The sequence below is a fragment of the Cryptotermes secundus genome, unplaced genomic scaffold (assembly GCF_002891405.2).
Source record: "Cryptotermes secundus unplaced genomic scaffold, Csec_1.0 scaffold654, whole genome shotgun sequence".
In the NCBI taxonomy this organism is placed as follows: Eukaryota; Metazoa; Arthropoda; class Insecta; order Blattodea; family Kalotermitidae; genus Cryptotermes; species Cryptotermes secundus.
Window position 1 is genome coordinate 1,171,807 of NW_019727402.1, and position 19,848 is coordinate 1,191,654.

At 34.1% G+C, this 19,848-nt stretch overlaps 1 protein-coding gene across 21 annotated transcripts in view; it reads left to right on the forward strand.

Annotated features, from left to right (window-relative positions):
* LOC111864711 (sodium channel protein para) overlaps nt 1–19,848 on the forward strand; it is a 289,515-nt gene that overhangs the window by 218,127 nt on the left and 51,540 nt on the right. For 9 of the 21 annotated variants that reach the window (XM_033751552.1, XM_033751551.1, XM_033751556.1 and 6 more), the window contains 5 exons: nt 5,949–6,223; nt 11,413–11,586; nt 14,326–14,488; nt 17,583–17,770; nt 19,413–19,647. In XM_033751552.1, coding sequence (XP_033607443.1) covers nt 5,949–6,223; nt 11,413–11,586; nt 14,326–14,488; nt 17,583–17,770; nt 19,413–19,647 — 1,035 coding nt within the window. The remainder of the gene's footprint in view (nt 1–5,948; nt 6,224–11,412; nt 11,587–14,325; nt 14,489–17,582; nt 17,771–19,412; nt 19,648–19,848) is intronic. The other 12 variants (XM_033751553.1, XM_033751557.1, XM_033751562.1 and 9 more) reach the window with 3 other exon arrangements.

Sequence of the window (19,848 nt, forward strand, 5' to 3'; positions counted from 1 at the left end):
CACATGTGTAATGTATTAACTAGAAAGTAGAGAACAAGTTATTGTTAGGCTTGTTCAGCTTGTATTTACAATGCTGAGATGTCTCAACCCAAATGAGAGCTAATGCTGTGGTTATATTGTTATAATTACAACTAGCACTCATAATGCATGTTATAATACATATTATATTTGTCATACTATTTAAGTTTGCTTTAACATGTGATTTGTCTTATATATCTACTCATTTTAGGCTATAGATATCTTAAACTGAAAAGTACCTTATTAGAAAAATAATGTTTCCACTGAATACACATAGTTGTGCACCTGCAGAGACAAGAAATATAATAAATTCCTTGAAGTTTAGATATAGTTTGTTGGATATTTTTTAAATGGTATTTGCAAAATATTTCTAAATCATATTTTCAAATATATTTAAAATAATATTTCAAATGAGTTGAAATTTTAACAATATAACCATGCAATTGCCTCTTGTGATGGTGAGTTGTAACTGTCATGTCATTGTAAATCAATTGAAACAGTGCTAAAGATAGTGTACAGTAGTACTTGTTCAGAATCAAATGTCCTTAGAAGATGCTAGTCTCTGCATAATGGAATACATTTATTTCACTGATGTGGCAGTCTCAAAAGAACATAGTTTATTTCTGTGTTTAGTTAATACTAAAAATCCCAGCTTGAGAAGAGTAACTGTTCATAATGGCAGAACAACCTAATGCAGTATTTCTGAATATACACCACACTTCAGCTAAAATTTAAGTCTAGTAAAAATTAATTGAATTAAATTAAATTATTTTAGCAGGTACTAGTTTCATTTGTAAACCAGAAATCTCATTATGTGTCTAATGTACATTTTAATATATTTCATGTCATGAAATAAATATTTGATGCTACATACACAGTCCTGATACAGACAGTTTCATTAATAAACTTTCTGAAAAAAATTAAAGAAATATTCCATTTTAATGGGTTAAAAATATGATTGCCTGGTCTCTATTGGTAATCAAAAATTATTACTGGCTGATGTTTTCCAACTGTCATTTGGGATATAGCTTTTCTGGTCTAGGTACCATTAGTTTGGGACTCATAGGACAGGAAATGGTGAACCTCACCTGAATGAGTTAAGGACAACATAACCAATAAATTTTACTAATTAACCTGGCTTTTTAATCCAGTATCTTGTTACCATTACTTATCCCTGGCACAACAACAGGAAGAAACGGACCTTGTGCAAAAATGAAGGTGAGAATAAACTGATTCACCATTTTCTGGTGGGCAAAGTATTTTCTGGTTATCAGATTTTCAAAACAAATATGGCTTGTGACCATTTTGAAATCATTACTTCTTCATGGTAATCTTTGATATTCAATATTATCAGTGAAATTACATTTGTGCTGCCATTCCTTACCGCTTTACCAAAAGTTTTTTATATATTGTTACATAAATATGAATCAAAAAGTTTTTCATCTGAAAATCTCAGGATGGAAATGATTAATGACCCACATTCACAGATCTGTCAACACATATGTAAAAAAAAAAGTATTATGTTCTTTTGAAAACATTGCACTTCCAAAATCTGATGTGTTTACAATTTTATTATTCTTCTTTACAAAAGTAAATTTTCCTCTCCTACTCACAATAATTATATTGTTTGAAAAGATAACACTCATATACATATTTTGTAGCATACTGAATATGTCAGAAACGGATGATAGCTTTTTGGTCTCTTTAAATAATGTGTGAAGAAAGAAATATTTAATTTGGTGGACATTTGATTGGTTAGTAGTTTCATACCAGAGGAAAACTGTTTCAGGTTTAGGTGGCAGCGGTGTTGGGCACAGCAGTAGTTTTCCTTTTCAGGGTTAGTTGGGAGCTGGAAGTGGAGGAGCAGTTCCTGGCATAGAAATCTCTATCAATATTATGTTTCTTATAAGAGGTTTTCCTCTGTGTGTTGAAGCTGAATACTTGTAATCAGTGTTGTCAGAAACACAGTATGGCTGATCATACTCTCAACATTTCTGGTAAAGTTTGAACTTTTGAGTTACTCCTTGAAGATAGTCAGTGACTGTATTATGTACTTTTTAATAAATATAAAAGTTGTTTCCTTACAAATTATAAGAAATTCATGGATACAGAACAGATATACTGAACAAAATTTGTATTTTAATTTTTAATACTTTTCATATCAGCTTGATTGTAGTTAATAAATTTTTGTTCTTCAGCGTTTTTTTGTCTAAAATTTTAATATCATGATAAAGTTAGCAGGATGAATATGTTTATGTTCACATAATTTTGGAGAAATACAATGCAAAAAAAATAAAAAAACAAGAGAAAGAAATATATAAATGAACAATGGAAGAACATTGAAAAGATGCGGGCAATTTACATTTAAAATAAAGTAATTCTTTTGTTTAAAATAAATCATAGTCACTAGGAGTTACATTAGAATTTTCTTTTTAGTTTGATTCTGATCGTAATTTTTCAAGGGAGTTAATGGATCCCTGTGATTGTAGGTGCCCCTAGCAGCAGTAAGATAATAGATATTTAGGTATGCTGGTCATCTTCAGTTCTGTCTTAAACACTCATTAAGAAAAAAATACATATTCCTATAATAGAGTTATTTTTATTTCTCACGATGTTAAGAAATAGTGCTCTAGAATATTGTAACATTAATTTACATCTTGATTATCCTGCCTTGTCCTCATCTTCTCAGATTGTTTTCACTTCTCGCTAGTATTGTTTACAGTGTTAATTCATTGTTTACACATACATCACATGGTCTAAGACAAGTAAAGATACAAGGTACTTTATATCTTCCAAGTTTTGACATTTTCCTTCTTATTATGTTTATATTCAGACACTTTACCAGTTTGTGTGCAAGAGACCTCCAAGGGCATCCAGCCTTGAAAGGGACAAAATACAGAAGCATTTTTACACAATTTATATCAATAAAATAGTGTATCACATATGATTGAATGAGAACTTTAGTATTTATTTATAGTTTTGGTCCTAATAAGGCTACTAGGCTACAATCTGAGCTCAGATCTTGGAATGTAATTTAAAGTCACTTTAACATTATATCCACTTAAACATTTAGCGATTTAAATAAAAAGTTCTACTTTTATTATATTATGTAAAGGAATTAGGACATGTAAATTTTCGTAAACCTGGTTTGCTTTAGCAAGTAATTGTTTTTCTTCTAACTGTAAGAAATTATTAATACCAACCCTTCCAAGAGATTAATTTCTAATTATATCTTTTCCTGAATTTCCTTCAGTAATTAAAAAAAATCATATTCATTTTTGGATTCTGCTTCTGCTTCTTTTTGTAAGGATTCATGTTGCAGCATTATAGCTTGTTATGTGTTTTTGCAGGGGTGGGCTCTCAAAGTTCGATAATATTTATTTTGCAGTTTGACAAAATTTGTAACTATTCTTAAATTGATCTCTATGTCAGTTTTCTCTTCTGAGTTCTTTTCACTTTTCAACAGCATTTGTTGATCATTTAATTGTCTGTCATTACAATTATATAATTTTATTTATGGACTAATATATTTTGTTTGTAGTAGTCAAAGGTAACCTATTGTTAGGCTGTATGACATACACTTCTGTCACAGAATCAAAATCATGATTTTCAGTTCCATGAAAAATTCAGGAGAATCATTCCAAATTTGGTTATTAGAAATATTGAATAAGGAAGGATTATCTTATAGACAAGTAAATTAGTTGACAGAGGCTTGATGGGTCCAGGTATATGTATTTATTTGAGCCGCAATGTAAATTAATTAATGAGCAAGCATGACATAAATCTTTATGTATAAAGGAATACCGAAAATAAATCTCAGTTATTTAACAAAAATGTAGAGATGCGTATTTAAACATATATCAGCATCTTTATACTCAAAGATAAAGGTAAAATTATTCCTGGGCTTAAACATAATTTTATTAAAATTCTCAAATGTTTATCATACCACAAAAGATATGTATAAGAAGTAAAATATGTAAGTAAGATCTGTAAATTTATTTGAAATCGTTTTGATTTTGCCTATACATGAGAAAAACAGAAATTGTATTATGTCCTTATGTAAACAAAACATTTCATAAATATCCCAATGGCTAATTTATGTGGTTGATATTTTCTATATAACCTATTATTTAGATGTTATTGACACAATATAACGAAACACAAGCATTTTTTGTCTATTTCTGTTTCTTGTAAAATTTGATGGGCTTTCAGACTTGCAATACATTACAGATCTTAATTTTCTGTCGGTTCTCGTAACATTTGTAATACATCTGCTTCAGGACTGCTCATGGTGTAAGAAGAAGATATGCAGCTGCAATTAATCTTTAGCAAAACTTCGATTTGCTCACTTTGGCTGCACTGCATGTATAATCTGCATGGCTAAGAATATTGTAATGCCGTTGCATTGCATTTTCTTGTTAGAGGAATATTGAAATATATATGTCAAGTACTATTTCTTTTGTTACCTTCAATATTCTTTCAGCGTCCAATTTTCCTTTTCAATACATATCTAAATATTGTATATGATATAATCTTTTAATTAACACCACACAGATTAGGCATAAGTATGTATTTTGAACTTACAATTTCCCATACCTTTTCTATCTTAGGTTGAATACTGTAGTCTTATGTGAATAGTTAAAACTTACTCAACATCTATTATAATAGCAAAATCTTATTATTATAGACACAGACTTATTAGTATTCTCATAAACTTTCTTATGCTACTTAACAGTTTTACAATTTGTAAGGGTATATATAATCTGCACAGCTTATGTAAGTTATTCTAATTCAGATCTTCTAAACACATGCTTTCAGCAACATGTTCAACAAAGTTGTATACAGATTTATTAAACCAGTAAATCTGCTTTGGCTGAAGTTCCAGAAATTTTGATGTTTATGTAACCTGCAACCACTGGGAGAACTTTCTCGCATATTCGCACATTGATTTTGCTGTATGATTGGCTAAGTTATTCATTTGCCTTAAGATCAGCTGCATTTTATTTTCAATTCAACTTCTGCAACTGAGAAAGTTTAAACAATGATTAAAGGTGACATATATATATACATGTATCTTTTTGCAAAGATTGAATTTCGGATGTGAAATATATATTCTGTAGAACATATATTTTGTTAGAATTGTTAAGGTTAGTGTTTCATTTCTTGAAAGAAACTGAAACTGTCTTTGACTTCTTAACGTGTTTCAGTGCTTGAGAACAGTTATTTCTTTGAGGTTTTCTTGTCAATTATAGTGTTCTGTGTAACACTTCAGTTATTGAAGTAAATTTATTTTGGCCTTCATACATCCTCATGTGAAGTTTAAACAATCCAGTTTAGAAAGATTTTCTTTAGGTCTGAATTATGGTTGTGAGTGGGCCGCACCATAGCTGAAGCGGTTAGTCGCTGGCTTCCCACCACAGTGGCCTGGGTTCGATCCTGGGTCTGGTCAAGTGGGATTTGTGGTGGACAAAGTGGCGCTGGGGCAGGTTTTCTCTGAGTACTTCGGTTTCCCCTGCGAATCTTCATTCCACCAATTGCTCCACAATCACCCTCACCTATCATCTGGGGTTGGTACAATAGGTCAGAAGTGGCCGCAGTATAAGGGACTTAGTCCCGCCCCACTAGCAATAAAAAAAATGGTTGTGAGTGTATTATTTGAGTTTAATTGCTTCTTATATGTTGCGAAGTTCATAATCGTAATTTAACACGTACAATGAGTTAATTAAAAAGTTATGGGAAATTTCACACCTTCTCAAATTTAAGACATATGAAACTGTATTTAATTGCAAATTTCTTTTTGCAAAAAGAAACAATACAGTGTGTATCATCAGCCTACTGTGTATTAATGGAAAAGTACAATAATTCTTTTCAAACTCTTTCCCCAAAAAAGAGTTGTGGTTGCAAAGATACGTTACTAAAGCATTGCACAGTCTCGATCTATTATTTCCCGACAGACGAAGATGATGAGGATTCAACAGTTAAACAGAAGTTATTAGCTTTGTGTGTGCGGGGAATTGATGTCTTCTGCGTGTGGGATTGTTGCTGGCTGTGGCTGAAGTTCCAAGAGTATGTGGCCCTTCTCGTGTTTGATCCATTTGTTGAGTTATTCATCACGTTGTGTATCGTCGTCAACACCCTGTTCATGGCTCTTGATCATTACGACATGAATAAGGACATGGAGAGAGCTCTGAAGAGTGGCAACTATGTAAGTTGCACTGACTCACACTGCAGCAGTCTGATTTGCTTATTTTTTATTGGACACCTTGTTAACAATTGTTGGTATTTTACAAAGAATTATTTTTTCTTTAATTGTTAATTTAAATATTTGGGCAGCTTACATTAGTGGCAAAGTGGGTAAAAATTAATTGTTTGCTAGTAAATTGCTCATGTGAGGCCTCCAATCATTTTACTAAACATGCTTCAAATTTGGGAGGTTCCATTTTTGAATCTCAGTCTGGAAAGTGGTGATTATCAACTGAGATTTTTTTTGTTTTTCTCATTTGGTTGAGGCAGATTTAGATCATGGTTGCTTCCTTCCAGATTCATAATTTGCATTTATCATAATTGTATTCCATCTAGCCTACACAATTGTTAAATATAAGAAAGGCAAATTTGTCCCTGTGATTAATTAGTTACAGTACGTTTCATAATTTCGACCACTGTTCCTCAGATACTCATCATCATAACATCTACAAGAGTTGTCATTGATAGTTGTAGTACAAGGGCTGGTCAAGGCCTACTCTTTATGCATTCATTCATTCACCTGAAAGAATTAAAATATTCCTTTTAATAACATCTATTATATATACCATATTTTTGCTAGTTATGTTTCTCTGGAAGCTGATATGTTTCTCAAGAGTTCTATGTTCTTGGATATAATGCCAGGTTGTCTACTGATAGTCAAAGTACACTTCAGGGGTGATTTGTTGCTTCAAAATGTAATTCGATTTTCAGCAGACTACATGTCGTTATATCCCAGAAATTGGGACTCTTCTGAACACTTCTGTGAGAACCTCAAATTAAGTAATCAGATTTCTAGCTCTGAAGGACCCAGTGCAGTGGTTGGAACCTTTGAATCATATTCAAGAAGTCCACTTAATTTACTCCTTACCATTTTGGAGCCATTTTATTGTACTGAGTGAAAGGAAAATCAAAATGTAAGATTTGAGGTTTTCATGTCGGTGTCTATGAAGAAAGCAGTTTTCTGGGATGTGGAAATTGAAAAGTTTAACATCTGATTTTATCTGGATGTGAAGATAATTATAGTGAATATAATTCCAAGGATCTACCTTAATTTAATTTATTTGAACAGCTACTTTAGCAGTTCATTTTTAAGGGGAAGTTCAAGACAACTTTCACTTTACCACTGATGATGAAGTGTCCAATATATATTTTCTTTTGACTTGGAAGTATGTAATTTTATAAAAAGAAAATTGCTATTTAGTTTTCTGTTACTTTATTTGTGGTCTTATATTCTTTTTTATTTTTCTTATTCACTTTTAGTTTCCAGGCATAAAATTATTTTTTGACAGTTCTTAGTACCAACAAAATATATTTTTGAAGAACCTCATGATGTGGCATGATTTGGTATGGTCAGTGTTGTCATCATATTGGAGTCTGGTAAGTACTTTTAAATGTTATCTAGAAAAGTATCATATTTCTTTAATTTATTGTACCCCTGAGTGTAACATACATCAACTTTTGAAGTGTTGAATTAGAACAAGAATGTTCTACATATTAATTGTAAAAATTTATTGAATAATTTCTGCATATCTTTCATGACTGCTGTTGTTTCAAAACACTTTCATAAGTACAGGCAGATTTTTAGGGAGACTTCTGAAGGAAATGAGCTGTGCACTGTATGCAGGAAAATATGGTATTTTATATACAGACGATACATTTTCTGATGCTATAGCTGGACGTTGTTTTTGAATGTCAAACTTCTAGACAGTTGCATTATTACTAATTTAATATTTAATTCATTATTCATATTCAATTTATACTCTTAAATCTGAAATTAAAATTAATTTTCTTAATTTATTAATTTGTACTCATCATTACTCTTCTAAATGTAAATTATATATCAAAAATTAACTTGGAAGTGAATTGTTGTATGCATAATCTATTTTTGGAATAGTTTAAAATATCTCAGCCTTGTAATGCCATGTACCATGTCTGTTTCTTCTTACAAATGTGAGCATAGTTTCAAATTATTTTTTACATTTAATCTTTAATGAGTGAATATTTTCTAAATAATATATGAATATCTTCTAAATAATATATAAAAGTCCAGTTCATACCTTACAGGAACTCTGATGGCAAGATCATCATGTTAATACTGTTAAGAAAAGAATTGCTGTTTATTATGAGAACCATACCAAACACACAAATACACTTGTGTGTGGAATACATTTTTAGTATGTTAAAGCTGGTGGTATGTATGGAACAGCTGAGTTTCGAAGGGTTAAGTGCTGGCTTTCATACTGCATTTATATATTCACTTTTCTTACATTTTTATTTTCAGTCTGTTTTTAGATTAATTTGCTAAATTAAAAATATTTTGCTTTCTAATAGCATACAAATAATGACATCCAACCACTCTTTTTTAGAGTCTGAAATTTGTCTTCTGTGAAGTTTATATGCATTTTTAATTCACTTTCGTGATTTCATGATATAATACTTTTCACTTATGACACCTTAAAGTGACATGGTTGAAAGTTTTTGTAATTAATGACATTCGGAGTATTGATAGAATAATAAAACTCATATAAATTGTAGCGCGTTGCCTATGTAACGCGACAAGTAATTTCACGTGGGTCTCAGATTTGATGAAGACGTTTATTGGACAATCTTTTTTTTACACTCACACTTGCAATTATTTTTAAGTTACGTCCTTTAGGCGTTTCTTCTTTACTGTTATAATCACTTCTTACACCGCTGATCTCAGTGAAGTGTCTTGATCCCTTTGGCGGATGCGAGCTGGCTTCTTCTCTAGTCAGATCTACAATAAAAACTGACTGGTCTTGTTGAAGCTGGACGCTTATAACGTCCTTTTGGACTGAATATAGGGCACCATGTAGGAGGCTTTGGTTTCAACCCCTGTTATGCAACGAATCTCTTGCTGTCACTTCATCTCCGGGGAAATGTGTTTGTTGTTTAAACCAGGGGTCTCCAAACTTTTCGAACTGCGGGCCACATTAAGTAATTCAGCACTTTCAACAGGCCGGATAAAATGAGAAATTAATAACTCTAGGTATATGAGTTTTATTGAATGCACAGAATTTCATAAACTAAATACAAAGTACGTGAGACTAAATTATCGTATATTAATGACAACAGACAGTAGCAGCAAATGCTCATATTTTCATCACAAATTATAATAAAACAATGTGAATGATGGAACTCTTTTTGCATTCTTAAAATCTGATTAAATTGAGGTTCAAATTTTGAAACGCTAATCACAAGTAGTGACTTTAAATGTTCATCAGATAAATTTGCCCTGTATTTCGACCTGATGTACTTCATCTGGGAAAAAGTTTGTTCACACAGATATGTCGCCCCAAAAATGGAGATAAATTTACAAGCAAATTTCTTTAAATTTGGATATTGCTCAGAGTTCGGAAATTTATAAAATTCGATCAAATTTCTTTCTCTGTATTTGTCTTTAATATGATAATTTTCCTGAAGTTCAATAATTTCCATTTGAATTTGACTTGGGACATCTGCAGCATCACAGTCAAACGGATTTTGAAACAATCTAATTTCCTCAGCACTGGCATCCAAATCAGCAAATTGCTTCCAAAATTGTTCTTTCAAATCTGAAATGACTAAATTTGCAAACGAGGAAGGAAATTCTGCTTCACCCTTTTTATGCAACTCTGCACAGTATAGCATATGAACAAAGTTACAATTTTTCACTTGGCTTTCCAGAAGTATCAACTTTGCTCTGAATGCCTTGATAAGTTCAAATAAATCAGACTAAGTTACTTTCACCCTGCAACTTTAAATTCAAATTGTTCATATGGTTCACCAGATCAGCAAAAATGCTGATTTCCAAAGCCACTCGGTATCTGATAAAAGTGGTTTATGATGGTTTTTCTTGGTAAGAAATATATCAATTTCATTCCTGAGCTGAAAGAAGCGCGAAAGAACCTTTCCACAGCTAAGCCGTCGAACTGCAGTATAATATGTCAGGTCAATAAGCTCGGAATCACATTTACCAGTACTCATTGGAAANAACTGGCGATGGTTAAGTGCATGACAGCGAATGAAATCAACGATAGAAATAACAGGTTTTAAAACAGAGCTCATATCAATGTGTTTTGCACAGAGTGCTTGTTGGTGGATAACACAGTGAAGAAACATTGGCTTTGATATTCCTGCATCCTCACAAGCTTTTGTGATTTGGCCAACGAAACATATTTTTATACCAGACATGTTTTTTTCCTCCATCAACTGTCACACGCTGCAGACGGTTCCAGTCCAAATTATATTCTGTTAGTGTTTTTTGTATTTCTTTGAAGATATCATCTCCTGTTGTAGTGCCATGCATGCTGTGAAGTGACGCTAATTCCTGTGTGACATTAAGTTCATCGCTGATGCCACGAAAAAATACTATTAGTTGAGAGGTATTACAAACATCAGTTGAAATCTATGAACAAGTATTTTTTTTACCAGTACTCATTGGAAAATTAGTTCAATTGGCGCATTTCTGCACAATTCTTTCGTGGGCCGGATGGGGCCTGCGGGCCGTAGTTTGGAGACCCTTGGTTTAAGCGATTCCTAGGTAATGGTCCGCTGGTATTGCGTTTCCATGGAAGTATACATTCTTATCGCAGCCATTGCCTATCAATGAACCTCTTATCGCCCGGCTATTTGGCGGCACGCCACATTATATATATATATATATATTATTTTATATAATTTGCTGTCATGTAACTGTTAAATGATGGTGAATTTAGTCAGAAATATTACTTGAATATGACCCATAACCAAACTCTTTTCTGCAGAAATTCACTTTAGCCAGTGTGCAGTAAATAATGATGGTTTTAAAGTAATTTTGAAGATGAATATCAATTAATTGGTTAACTGTAGTTTGAATATAGAACAAAAGACCTTGTACTACCATTTATAGGAGTTTGAAGATATAAACAATTGCAATGATGGCTCAGCAGCCGGATGACTGATCTCAGTTTAACATATTTGATCAGTTGAATGTACGTATATCAATATGTAATCCAAGTTGTTGGAAATTAAATAAAATATTTCTTTTCATACATACTTGAACATCATATGTAGCACTGCTGGTTGTTTGTGTATATAAATTATCACTGTTTGGTTTGGTTTAGTGAATCCCTGCACAACAGCAATTTTTAAATGTGTTTTATTCTTTAGTTTTTCACTGCAACCTTTGGCATTGAGGCAGCACTCAAGCTGATGGCCATGAGTCCCAAGTTTTACTTCCAGGAAGGATGGAATATCTTTGACTTTATCATTGTTGCACTCTCTTTACTGGAACTTGGGCTTGAAGGTGTTCAAGGCCTATCTGTACTGCGATCATTCAGATTGGTGAGTACAGTGTTAGTCTATGATTTTATATGTATTGCTTTGTCACTCATGAGAAAAATGAAGAATGAATCAAAATATAGGCTGAAACAACGAAAGGGGAAAGACTACTAAAAGAAAGTTACAGATGCTAGTCTTATATATAGTATTTGGATTGATCAGGTGCAGATTAGGGTCCAATTTTGGGCTTTTGTGATCATGTGATGAAGGATTTGAGGTTCTCACAGCAGTGGTTATAAACAGTCCTATCTTTTGGGCTATAACATCATGTAGTCTGTTAGACATTAGTTGACATTCAGTGGACAACACAGTATGTTGTAGTTTAACGTCCTGTTGCACTGATTCATATTCATAATGTGTATGTATTAACAGTCTTCAAGTGCATACAATCCCATTTAGCACTTCTACACTACATGTATCCAACACATCCAAGGATACAACGCACACAGCCGCAAGAGTAGAACACATCATAAGACATAATATACACACAACATTAGAAACATAGGAAGAATGACCCCCATGTGGATGATCAATAACACACACGAATTTAAAATATGACATATGAGGTAATAGGTTTTAACAAGTTTTAAATACATAAACTTTATTATTATATAAGGACATATACAAATTTAATATTATTTGTAAATGGACATACAAAGGCATGCAGTGAAATGGTTGATGGATCGATACACCTGAAGATGGCAGCATTCTGCTGAAACATGTAGTGTAGAAGTGGTAAATGGGATTGTGTGCACTTGAAGACTGTTAATACACACACATCATGGACAAGACAGTGTTACATCCCAGAAGATAGGACTCTTTGTGTAATGATAGTGTTTGGGTTTCCTGAAATCAGAAAATATGTTGACAGGCTGAGTAACTATTACGTGTAGTTTCTCAAGAGAACCACCATGTCATTATCTTATCACACCTTCCTGATGTAGGAAAACTTGGATTTAGGAGTGAATGAATGGAGTGTAGCAAGGAAGGGCGTGTGACATTGCAAAATCCTGTTTTTATTAGAAACCAAATGTTCTATGCTCTAGTTGAGATTTTTTATATAATGTGTGACATCATCTAAGTTATAAAATAGCATGGTCAGGTGCAGTGATCAGAGCTAACTAACTCCATGGAGCCGAGTCCTTTATGAGAAGCCAGCAGTTTCTCAGCCACCCAAGAAATTCCCAGCATTTTATGAAACCTGAGTGTTCTGTACCATCTTCTCAAAAGCCCACCACTGGTCTCTGAACTGAGACAAATGAATCCAGCCCCCTCCTCCAATGCTGTTTCTTTAAGATAAGTTTTAATATTAGTGGTCACTTCAAGCAAGAAGTTAACAAAATCATGTGAACAGTGACATATCATTGTATAAAGAAATCATTTTTGTCATTTGCTGGATTCAAGGTTTTCATGGCAGTGACTATAAAGTATACAGTCTGCTCACTTCTAACACAATGTAATTTGGAGAGAACTTGACATTTTGGGGAAGCATGTCACCACATCTTCAGGGCCAAAGAGTATGCCAGGCTAAGCTAAGCTTCCCACCTGCTTAATCTCATTTCTCTGACTCTGAAAATGAAAGCGATATGCACCAGAACGTTGGGCTGCAACCCAGAAGACTTTACTTTGCATTTCTGTGATATGTTTCTCATCACAGATATACAAAGACAATACCAAGTACACATAATGAGAGAAGCAAATTATGATATTTTGTTTTGTTATTCTTTTCTACATAAGACCCTACAAAAGGGGGAGGGGGAGGGAGATAAAATAAACACTGTAGGTGGCAATTGGAAGCCAAGCATATACCTCAAGCAAATTTTGTGAAACAGCACCTTATCTAATATTGTCTGTGTATGTTGACTTTGACATGTCTGTGCTCCAGTGTTGTACTAAGCCTAGGAATTCAGAAGTCAGAACAAACAGATTAAGTTGTATTTGGCAATATATAATATCTTCAGATACAGGAATTCCAAATGGATATTTTGTCAAACTCTCATTTTTCTTTTCTTTTAGTGTGTTGGTTATGAGAGTCTCACAGTTGTGACTATGAAGAGTATGATCTTTTGGGTTTTAATGTGATGCAATTTTGTAGAAATCCGCCAAAATTTTAGAGGAGAATTGGTGTATGTGTGCTGAACTACCCAGAATGTCAACACCGAAAGTTATGCTCTTTTCTTTTCTTTTGTTAATTTGTGTGTCAGTCTGTTAGTTGATGGGCATAACATTGTTAAATTTTGGACAAAATTACAGTACATTTTGGAGTGATGTTTAAAAAAAATGAATTTCATACAGTTCATACTATTTAAGAACAGTAATGGATACAGGAAAGACACCACTGAGAAAACCAAGGTGTAGGTGGGAGTACAATATTAAAACGGATCTCAGAGAGGTAAGAGGGGATGCTCTTTTGATCATGGTATTGAACCTTCAGGTTCCATAAAATGCTGGAACTTCTTGAGTAGCTGCATAAATGGCAGCTTCTCAAGAAAGGCTCCACTCCGTGAGTGAGTGAGTGAGTGGATACAGTTACATTCAAAGACCAGTAGTGTGATTATATATATTCATCTTCTGGACAGAAGTGTGAAATGTTAAGCTGAAGAAAAGATATATAAAAGAGAATTTGAATTTAAATTCCTGTTTGTACTCGTATTATAATTTTAAATGAGTCAAAAAGTATAATTTTAATTTTACCTTTTGGATGGTACTAAAGTTATAACATATGCTGGTTTACTCTTACAGTTGCGTGTCTTCAAGCTTGCGAAGTCTTGGCCGACATTAAACTTGCTCATTTCCATCATGGGCAGAACAGTTGGTGCTTTGGGAAACTTAACCTTTGTGTTATGTATCATTATTTTCATCTTTGCTGTCATGGGCATGCAGCTGTTTGGAAAAAATTATGGTGGTAAGTAATACCATGACTGAGTAATTTATTGTTAAAGCCTGAGTACAGCTTTGTTGCAGTGTAATGCCTTTATATTGGGGGGGATCACTAAATAAATAGCATGGACCAAATTTGATTTTGAGTACACATATTATGAGGGATCAAACAAACATAGGTATTTCATATTCATGGTGATTCATAACACTAGAGGAGATCTACTTGAATTTATCAACAGACTAGAATAAAACCTGTTGAAATATTAATATGTCTGTCAGGATTATATTTATTTAATTTTCATTCAGTCTTATATATTATGGCTCTTCAGAGACACCTTGAAATCATTATTTCACTGAATATGCATGCCATGCACTTAAAATGTATGGAGAAAGATAGAGATAATAAACTTCATGCACCAGGCAGTGCTGCTGTCTAGAGGTATTCTTCGAATATTTTTATGATAAAGGTGTACATTAATACCTGAACAGTGCTGAAAACAAGAAGTAGCCGCTGCAGCACTATAGACATCGGGCGGGTACTCCTGAGAATTTTAAATTTTAAAATTTGAAAAAAAATTTAAAGAAATTTTTAAATTTGAATTGAAGAGTTTAAAAGTGCCAGTTTTTGAAAATCAAATTGACGTGTGTAGGGTAACAAAGATTTTGTACATATCTATAAAAGACCCACTCACTGTTCTGTGCGGCCCCTTTGTTTGGCACCACTTATATATCCGCCGTCACATTCGCCTACTCGTTTGGCGTCACTTTTTTACTCTGTAACCGCTCAGTGAGTCTTCTAGCCCCACAAGTTGGTCAGCACTTATAACTGTCCTTTTAGTGCCCTTACGTTGGTCTCCGCTTTCATCCGCCGCTTCCTTGTTGTTGTCTGGTTCAGGGTAGGGTGTGGGATTACTCTGAATTTGAATTTGTATGGGCGCCAGTGGACTTGGGTGAAATCCACAAATTTGGAACGGGGATAACAAAGGTGGGGATATGGATAGGCAGGCATTTGGGGTTCTGACTGCTCAGACGGTAGGACGAGATTCTGTCTCAGGGTGACTTCTGGGCCTTGCTCACACAAGGAGAGAGAGAACACTTAAAACTCACACTTCACCAACACTGTTGCTCTTTATTATAGACGTGAACTAGAATTACACATTACAAGGCTGTAGCACATAGAATTTGTGTACTGGACTCGACCAACATCGATTTAACATCTGGGAGGTTACTCCTGTTACTCACTAAGGTGACTGACTCCAGTTACTCCCTTTAGACTACTCACTCCTGTTGTTGTTACCTTTTGGCTACTCACTCCTGTTACTCCCTTTTGATGACTGACTCCTGTTATTCCCTTTTTGATGACTGACTCCAGTTACTCACTTTTCGTGACTGACTCCAGTTATTCCCTTTAGAAGATTCACTCCTGTTACTCCCGTTTGATGACTGACACCTGTTACTCCCTTTTGATGACTCACTCCTGTTACTCCCTTTTAGCCACTCACTCCTGTTATTCCCTTTTTGCGACTCACTCCTCTTATTTCCTTTTTGCGACTCACTCCTGTTACTCCCTTTTTGCTAGTCACGCCTGTTACTCCCTTTAGACAACTGACTGCTCTGGAGAGGCAGAAGTCCTGATGGTTCTGGGAATGCCCGGTTTCCTCTCCTCTGAAATTTTGCTGATTGGCTGAACCTAAAATTTGGGTGTTACTCTCACTGACATTCTGCCAATCCCTAACAAGATCCATGTTAATTTAGGCCTAAGTACAAGACGGTCCTTCTGACAGCTCTCAAATAAATGAAGGTAAGCTAACGATCGCTCGGTACACCTCTCTGAAAATTATTGCGACCGTATCTGTCAAGTCTCAAATTTTCAAAGACTCGCACCGTCGAAGGTAAGCATTGAAATTCCCAGAAAACGCAGCGGGATACTTCCTGCTCCATTCTGGGGGTTTCAAGTGACCTGCAGCTTGCTTGTCCCTCAGAAAGACCATATGTCGTCCTTGGCGTCTGCTGGTGATGGGGTCAATTCTGTATCATCTTGTGTTGACAGTAATACAGTTTGTTTATATGTAGTACCTTGTAATTAAGAATGTAAATCAACAACATTGCTGAGGTTCCTGCATGGTGTGGTTACACATCTGACAGATATCAGCGGGGAGGATTCTGATATATCGAAACCTGTTAGCAACGGAGAAGTGAACAATTGGGAAGACTAGTGTTTTTTAAATTTTAAACTACGTGCAGTGTAGCAGCTACGTGAGAGTATACACCTGATGATGGCCATTTACGGCCGAAACATATAGTGTAGAAGAAAGGAAGATGAATGAACTACAATAAATTGTTGCACTTAGGACAGAATTTGTGCATATATTGTGTAGAGTGTAACAGGATGCTTAAATATAATATTGTACATTAGAATACTGATTTACGCAAAGATTCCATTGAGATTTATTGTTGCCATCTTCTGCTCCTTATAATTGCTACAAAGTCTGCTGTAATATATGTAATAGAAGAGTAAGCCTTTAATAATCTGCAGTTACAAATGAAAACAAGAGAAAAGCAATTGAGAGTGTAATTTTGAAAACTGTTCATGGTAAATGTTCACTAGCACATAGGGAAGAGTTCCCATGTTCTATGTAATAGAACGTATCAAGTTAAAATATCCTAATACATTAAACGTGGTGATTTAAAAATAACGAAACTGGCTGGTCTGCAAGTGTCAAAACAAACTGTAATATAAATGGTATCAAATATGGATAATCTTCTTCTACACTGGTAATGAATAAATAGCATTGTATAAATTTGTTTTGTATTTTTTCATTATACAAACTGAAGATTATTATTTAAATGATGTAATAAGAAACATCCATTAAAGTTGTCAAAATTATTAGTTTTTTAATTTGAGATAGATAGTTAGTCTGTTTTTTCCTGAACATTCGCTTGTTGCATGTTGCCATATGTATTTATAAGACTTCAGAACTGTATTTAAATAATTTACACTTTATAATTATTGAATTCCATTTGACTTATTACCCCACATGGGCTGTGAAAACTGGACAGCCAGAAAAAATTCTGATCATGAAAAGTATTATATATCAAATGTTCTCTTTTATTTGCAGACAATGTGGAGCGTTTCCCAGGGAAAGAAATGCCAAGATGGAACTTCACAGATTTCATGCACTCTTTTATGATTGTATTCCGAGTGTTATGTGGCGAGTGGATTGAGTCCATGTGGGATTGTATGCTTGTTGCGGGTTGGTCCTGTATACCATTCTTCTTGGCTACTGTAGTGATTGGAAATTTGGTTGTAAGTGTCAGAGTTTCTGTGTTACATTGCCATGTCATATATTTTATGATAAATTTTGTTATTTAAGTAGCTTTAATGGTGAAAATGTACATGTTGCAGGTAAAGAATTTAATCCAGACATTTTGTACAGTTCCTTGGCATTGTGTGTAATGCTGGGTTGTCTTAGGCAAAGAGTGGAATTCATGGATTTTGAGTACTTATTTTAAACCTTGCTCATATTGTATATTCTTCAGAATACTAGACAGCTTTTGGTGAAGTCTTAATAGATCAAAAATGAAAGAGATTATTAAAAGAAAAGTCTGTTGGACTTGAAATAACATTATTAATAAAATAGGAAGTATGTGTGTTAGGACTGGTTGAAATTTTCAGGCCCAGATCACTTTACCACATTCCCAATGTCAAGTCAAGCATTGTACTGAATGTCTAAGCAATATATGAAACTGTAAGTATTTCACATTTTGCCTGACTTCTTTTTGACAGTCCACACAATTCCTAGGAATTGCATATTATGCCTGATTTCATACTTTGTCTGTAACAAATATTTAATACTTTAATCATTTCTTGCATCCTGTTGTGTGTTTAATCAATAGTAGAGTCACTTTACCAACTACACAACACGTTTTTTATTATCACTACATGTTTCGACCTCAAGAGGTCATCCTCAGGTGTACGAACACAGCTGTATAATTACACGCAGTCACATTTGCTTTTTATTCGACCCTATATCTTATCCAGACTTACGCTCANCCACAAACAAGTGAAAGTGCAACCTACATAATAAGTTTAACTTTAATTCACGAACTTTTAACCGATAATAATAATTAAACTGGTTAGGAAGAACTGGACACTGTGGTGAGTGTTAGTGGGATGAGACTGTAAAACAGGTATAAGTGAAAGTGTGACCAGTGACATGAATTGAACTTCGATTCACGAAATTTTAACTTTTAACAATTAAATTAGAATAATATTGTAACTTGTGTTTTATAAAAGAACTTGATATATTATTGAGCATAAGTCTGGATAAGATACAGGGTTGAATAAAAAGCGAATGTGACCACATGTAATTATACAGTCGTGTTCGTACACCTGAGGATGACCTCTTGAGGTCGAAACATGTAGTGATAATAAAAAACGTGTTGTGTAGTCGGTAAATTGACTCTACTATTAAATATTTAATACATTTAATTTAGGTGCCTATGAGACATTTTTAAGATATCATCTTTTAAGTTGATACTTTAATACCTTAGGTTTATAGATACCAGTTTCTGAGAGTGGAATCCTAGGTTCAAACTAGAAACACCTTATGTTTCAGAGTTGTTTCAAGGCCACATTTAGAGAAAATAAGATTCTCATGGTTTAGTTCATTTTTGGATGAATCCAGAGATCAGCCATAATATTTCTTTCAATCCTTACAACATTTGTAACCACCCCCTAATCTGTTCATGGTTCTGTGTGATTTTCGCAGATGACTGGGTGATGTGAAGCTTCACGACTATATCTGCCCTTCTTAACAGAAATTTAACTGTATTTAATTGTTATTCTTGTTGGTTTTCATCAACTTATATAAATCTGAAGCCCCAAAACATGGACATTTGCAATCATCTGAATGGACATGGTATCAGTTGCTCATATGCATTTGCAGGTATTGAATCTGTTCTTGGCCTTGCTGCTCAGCAACTTTGGTTCATCAAGTCTGTCAGCACCAACAGCAGACAACGAAACCAACAAGATTGCTGAGGCGTTCGATCGTTTTTCACGGTTCTTTAACTGGATTAAACGTAGCGCACTGAATGTGGCAAAAATGTTGCGCGCAAAATTAACCAATCAGATATCCGATCAGACGCCAGGTGAGGGACCCTCCTCCAGTTGGAAAGAAGGTTTATATCCAATCAGATCGCTTGTCCTTGTATGTGCGTGCGTGAATGTGCTGCTCATTGTTGGTTCACACTTTCATTAAATGTAGTTTTCACCCACTCACACAGGTTGATGGTTTTGGTTCTCTGTCACTTTGTTTTATATCATATTTCATACTTCTGACACAGCTAAGAAAAATATGAACACCACTAGCACTGAAACTG